The 6,000-nt window shown below is 39.2% G+C and overlaps 1 protein-coding gene across 1 annotated transcript in view; it reads left to right on the plus strand.

Annotated features, from left to right (window-relative positions):
- The window catches only part of LOC143735709 (histamine H3 receptor), a 34,557-nt gene extending 30,292 nt beyond the window's left edge, over positions 1–4,265 (plus strand). Inside the window, exon 3 of the mRNA XM_077225885.1 lies at positions 3,151–4,265. Within this exon, the coding sequence (XP_077082000.1) occupies positions 3,151–4,035 (885 nt within the window). The 3' untranslated portion in view covers positions 4,036–4,265. The remainder of the gene's footprint in view (positions 1–3,150) is intronic.
- The last annotated feature ends 1,735 nt before the right edge of the window (positions 4,266–6,000 follow it).

The raw sequence follows: 6,000 nt of genomic DNA on the forward strand, positions 1-6,000 counted from the left end.
ACACTGATGACCTTATCGTATCTGCATCAGTCCTGCTCATCATCTGTCCGTGTAAGAGCAGTTCTGCACGTCGAGATCGACTACTCCTCCATCCCCGCTGTGCTCAGACTTCTAGGCTGTGAATTGAATAAATGATGAAGAAGACCAAGAGTCGCACTGATGGATGTTATTGAGTGCGATCGCTGCCAGAGATTGCTTCCACCTGTTATATGGATATTTTATTATGGGACTTTAACCCTCATCTTTCCCCTCTCGGGTTAAAATGACCCGAAGCCCTAAAATGATCATTTTTTTGGGGTCCAGAAAGCGTATTTTATTTCATTTGTTCTATTTTTAACGCAATTTTTTGGGGGACATTTTTTATTTTTATCTTTAAATTACCAGATTTGATCAATGAATAATAAATAGTAATTTAAGTACATTCCTCCAACTTAAATGAATAACCGAAATAACCCTTTTAATTCAGCTCAAAATTCAGCCGACCTCTTGTGAAAAAACTAAACAAAAAAAATAGCATGATATTTCATGACTCTAGATGGGTTTATATATGGAGTAAATGAGCTGTTCCGCTGGGTCCTAAAGTCAGTTTCTTAAAGTTTTAGCATTTTAAATTTGAATTTTGAGCATTTTTAGGTTTTTCTATGTGTACTGAAGCATTCTTTTCGTTCCTATGGGAGTCAAATTAACCCGCGAGTGAACTTTTTTTGTTACTTTTTTTAAATTTCAACCACAAAACTCCTCGAATCCATTCAAATGTTTATTTTGTGTGTGTGTATTCATGGTACAAATGCGACAAAAGTCCTAGGGCCCTATCTTGCACCCAGCGAGATTGACAAATTGACTTTGTACACCGACGCATGTATCGTTCGTAAAGCAGATGAAGGGGGTGGATTGGAATCCACTGCTGCTTCAATGTATATGTAATGATTGATTATAATTAAGGTATTAATCAATATTTTTCCTTCTAAATATCAAATGAGTTGAATGACTTCTCTGGAGATTTTACTTTATTTATATAAGTTACCATTGTGATTACTGAAATGTTCTTTTCATGTATTCTTTAATGTCTGTATTTGATATCTGAATGCAGTGCTTGCTTATTTAACCCAGCTTCCAGAAATGAAATAGGTACTTCTTTTGTGTTTGAGAAAGGTCTTCAATGTGTTTAAACATATAGGGGTCATTGAAGCCAATAGTTTAAGGGGCCATTTCTTTGTTAAAGCCTTTCTTTCCAGTTAGACTAAAGTTTAGCTATCTTTGAGAGAAAGAACGCATTATCTTGATGTTTTGAGAGGACTCTCCTGTTTATAGTGAGAGCCTGGCCAAATCCAACCTTGGAAAAGCTGTGTGTCGGTGTGTGTGTTAGTCTTCTTGGTTACAGGTTAAGGAACCACTGGTATTATTGGAGATTGACTGAGTTGTTGTTCTGGACATGCTGGCGCCCAGCAACCCAAATCTGCGACCTGGAAGGTCATGACGTGCCTAACTTCAGCTGCATAATCGATGGAGATATGCTTCAGTCTATCTGTATATGTGTGGAAAATTACTGTGTTTATCTATTTCATAGCCAATGAGAATCATTCATCCTGTAAGCAATGACGTAGCTTAGACCTTGGAAATGGTATAACTGCTGTGATCTTTGTAACTGTAAGCGGGGCGGCCTACGAACTCCTGTGCGAGTATTGAAGCTGACTTCTGCTGATGAAACTGCAAACTATCTTCAGTAAATATTTTCTTTAATTTTTTATAATTCTGACTCTGGGTCTTCATTCTTCATATCTGGTTCTGGGTCTTTAACTGTACACCCCTTACACAGACTTTTCCCTCCACAGACGCGCGTCGGTGAACTAGGGAATGAACTTGCGCTCCCCGGGGCGGTTCAGCGCAAAAGAGGAGGCGTGTTCTTGCGCCACTGACCAGAAAAACCTAGTCTAAAGTCAGTCGCGCGTACATTCAGATGCTATTTTAAACGCGCATGCTTGGCCATAATACAGAGTGTGAACAACGCGCATACACTGTAGATGATTCTCTCATCTACACAGATGCATTTCACTTCTTGCAAATGATACATTATTATAAGGAAAAATATTAAAACACGAGGGAAATCATTGTTGTGTCCATGACGATGGGAAAAATAGGCATAAAGCTTACACATTTGCCCAAATTATTACATGCATGTTTAACCGAAGCTAATTCGGGTGGGTTTGTCCCAACTCCAATGTCACTTCTCTTTCTTTTACGGCCCTGACGAGAACATCGATCTCCTCGGCTGAGAACCGATTCTGAAGCGCGCCTGGTAAACGCGCCATAATAATAACAATCCGCCATGCAACATGCGCACTTAAAGGGTATGTTGGATGACGCTCTGATTGGTTTATTTCACGTTACGCCCAAACCACACCTATGAATAATGAAGCTATTTCAGACCAACCCCTTTTAAACTTGCGTCGGGCGCAAGATGCATTTATCCCGCCGGTAAAATGGCCACAGCGCCGAGATCCGCCCACAAAGTTACTTGCGCTTTGCGCTATAGGGACCCTACAGTCTTGAACCCCTTTGATGAACACTAGATTTTTGAAAAATGTTATATAATGAGTTTTGGGTCAAAATGATGTTAATCCATATACAGTCAAACCAAAAATTATTCAGACACCAAATATAAGGTTTTTTTTTTTGTACTAGTGTGTGCAGGACACTATAGTTCATTTATGTAAGTGAGGAGAGCAAAATAAAGTGACATATTATACCCAAAACGTTCTTACAATGGAATACCAGTAACATTTCTACAAATTTGGGGCCAAAAATGATTGGGACACTTTGAGCTGATCATGTTTTGCTGAAGTGTTTTTTCTTTAATTGCTAATGCACCTTTTTACAGCACAGACTGAACAACATGAAGCATTGCTTGGTAACTGGTTAAGCTAAACTGGAATTATATAATTGTGTAGTTAAATTTAACAGCTGAAAGATATTCAACATAATTCATGTGTGAGAGTCTAACAGAAGGACGGACAAAACCTGTCAAATATCAACTGAGTTATTAACTCATCATATTTTATCACCATTTTCGAAACTATCTCGTATAAACTGAAATGTGAGATGTGTGGATACGTGTTGGTCTGACGTGTGTGTGTGTGTGTTCTCCCGCAGGTGAGGTATCGAGCCCAGCAGGGCGTCACTCGTCTGGCGGTCCTCAAGATGCTCGCGGTCTGGGTTTCGGCGTTCCTCCTCTACGGTCCGGCGATTATATTCTGGGAGCTTCTGGTCGGAGAAAGCATCGTTCCCGATGACGAATGTTTCGCCGAGTTTTACTGCACCTGGTACTTCCTTCTCTCCGCGTCAACATTCGAGTTCTTCTCTCCTTTCATATCCGTGGCCTTCTTCAACTTTAGCATTTATCTCAACATCCAGCGCCGGAACCGGACTCGCATGGCGAACATCGAGGTGGAGAAAGAGGACGGCTGGAGAGTCATCGACGGGCAATCTTCTTCCGTGTTCTTCGTTAAAACGCGCAAGGTTTCGTCGAGCGAACCGGCGGCCATTTCCGCCGTTATCCGAGACGACAATGAAGACGAAGTCTCGCCGTCGTCAAGCGGGGATCCCAGTAGCACACACTCCGTGTCTTTAACCATGAAAGCCACTATTAAAAAGCGAGGATTGTTCAGTGGCTGGGTACGAACGCGGATAATACGAGCGCAAGACGCGTCGCACGCATGCGCACCTTCCAGAAGCGCAGGACAAGCACGTCTCTCCAGAGATAAGAAGATCGCTAAGTCATTAGCAGTGATAGTGTGTGTTTTCGGGGTGTGTTGGGCACCGTACACACTCCTTATGATCATACGGGCCGCTTGCAGTGGCACTTGTGTGGGACATCATTGGTACGAAGTCACTTTTTGGCTTCTTTGGCTAAACTCGGCCATTAACCCTTTCCTGTACCCGCTGTGCCACAGTAGCTTTCGCCGGGCCTTCGCTAAGATCTTGTGTCCGAAACGTCAGTCTGTTCGACCACACGAGGAAAGCCCTTCTTGCCAATGAGAATCTGACCGGAACACACACAGCCAAAAAAATGCTTTTTTACTCAGTGTTTTTGTGTTGTTTCCAGTGCAAATATCAAAAAAAACCTCTTAAATAAAGAATCATTTACAAAAGTAGTCAAATGCACTAAGCAGGGTTTGAAATTAAAAATTTTCACTCAACGGCCAATTTGGCTGATAAATATTTAAGTTACCGGCCATTCAGAACTTTCACTAGCCAAAAAAAGAAAAGATATAAATATATATATATATTAAAAATTTGGATTTCATGCATTAATTTCTTACTAAAACTAAATCCTGTCATCCAGCATCTCCTCTTTCATCCTTTTCACAAAAAAATGTGTTTTAGGTGGACAGATCAAAACAGGACAAAGAGCATCAGAAACATGTAGGATTTTGTTTATTTTTTTATTTATTTAACCATGTTTGTCTGATTGAGATATAAAATCTGTTTTTCAAGAGAGTCCTGGCCGAGATTGCAGAACAAATTACGAAACACAATCACAAAACAAACACAAGTGAGGCAAAGACAACTCAAGTGCATTTCAATTTAAATAAAAGTGCCATTAATTAAAACATTTGCACGTGTGGATGGACTCATGCTCTATAGTTTTAACATAACCTTTAAAATCATTTAAGGAAATGAGAAACTGTAGTTTAAGTGTTTTCTGTAGATCATTCCACGTAGAAGCTGCAACAAACACGGTTAATATCAATGTCTTTTCTGTTAATCAAATGCTTTTTAATCTTCGCTATTGCTTCAATGCAAATGAACAAGCGCGACGTTATCTGTTGTGTAGTGACGTGTGTGTTCAAGTGCGCCAGATATGAGCAGATTCTGTGTTATACACTGTATTTAATATATCATGATGATTTGAGTATTTGCTCTAGATCTGCGCAGATTTGTCTCACACGAACTTCCCCAGCAAAGTGAGAAAACATAAGAAGTAACACACCAAATTGGCTCGTTTCCCGCCACATTTGATTTTTACTCGCATTTCAAACCCTGGTTATATGATATTAAGTCTCGTTTTCTGGGGGTAAAAATCTAAATGAAGTGAGTTTTTGCTTAAAACTACAAAAATGATCTTTATTTTTCTTACCCGATTAGCAGATCATTTTGCCCACCAATCGTTCTGATTTAAGAATTTTAGATATTTGGACTGGAAACAAGACAAAAATACAATATAAAGTGTGTGTTGGAGCACACGAGGAAAGCCGGTGATAATCTGCCAGCAACAGAAGGGATTTAACACCGTCACACTGAACACTGGAGGATGAAATAAAACACCAAGCGAAACAATGTTACGCCCAAGCAATTCAGCATTGGAAATCCATGTCATTATTTGATGGAGTAGCATGTTTAATTCTTCTTCTTCGATGAAACTTCCATAAGAAACATAAATGAATTGTGAAGAACTGCATAAAGAATTGATGGATATAAACAGAAACACAAAGCTGTTGTTATGCGTTCATCTCTTATCTTGAAGTTACACTGTAGGAATGAGTTGTTTGACTCTTATTAGCTAATGTAAGTTGCATGTTTTGGGACATCTGTGGTGAAAAGTGATGCAGCTTGTGTTCAGAACATATTCAGTTGACTTTTTTTACATTATTTATTGACTATTGTAAGAGCTGATAAATGTGAGACGCATTACACCTGAAGAATAATACGTGGCGTTTTCTCTCCACTAGATACAGGAGCTTTACGGACAAGATTCAAACTAATGTGTTTTTTTAATGGATGTTTTGTGAAATGTGTATTAAGTTATTGATATATCAGTTTACAATACAGAAAGGAATGAATTTTAAAGGGGTTGATTTGCTCGAAAATGTAAATTCTGTTTATTGCAGATTTTAAGTGGTATTTTTTCTCAAGTTTCTTAATTCCCATAGTTTTTATAAGATGGAAATCAATAAACTCATCTATGATGAGCACTGGAATGTAGCACAAGAGTCATATGGA

This window comes from Siphateles boraxobius, unplaced genomic scaffold (genome assembly GCF_051911475.1).
Source record: "Siphateles boraxobius isolate OS27281-9 unplaced genomic scaffold, OSU_SipBor_1 13, whole genome shotgun sequence".
Taxonomy (NCBI): domain Eukaryota; kingdom Metazoa; phylum Chordata; class Actinopteri; order Cypriniformes; family Leuciscidae; genus Siphateles; species Siphateles boraxobius.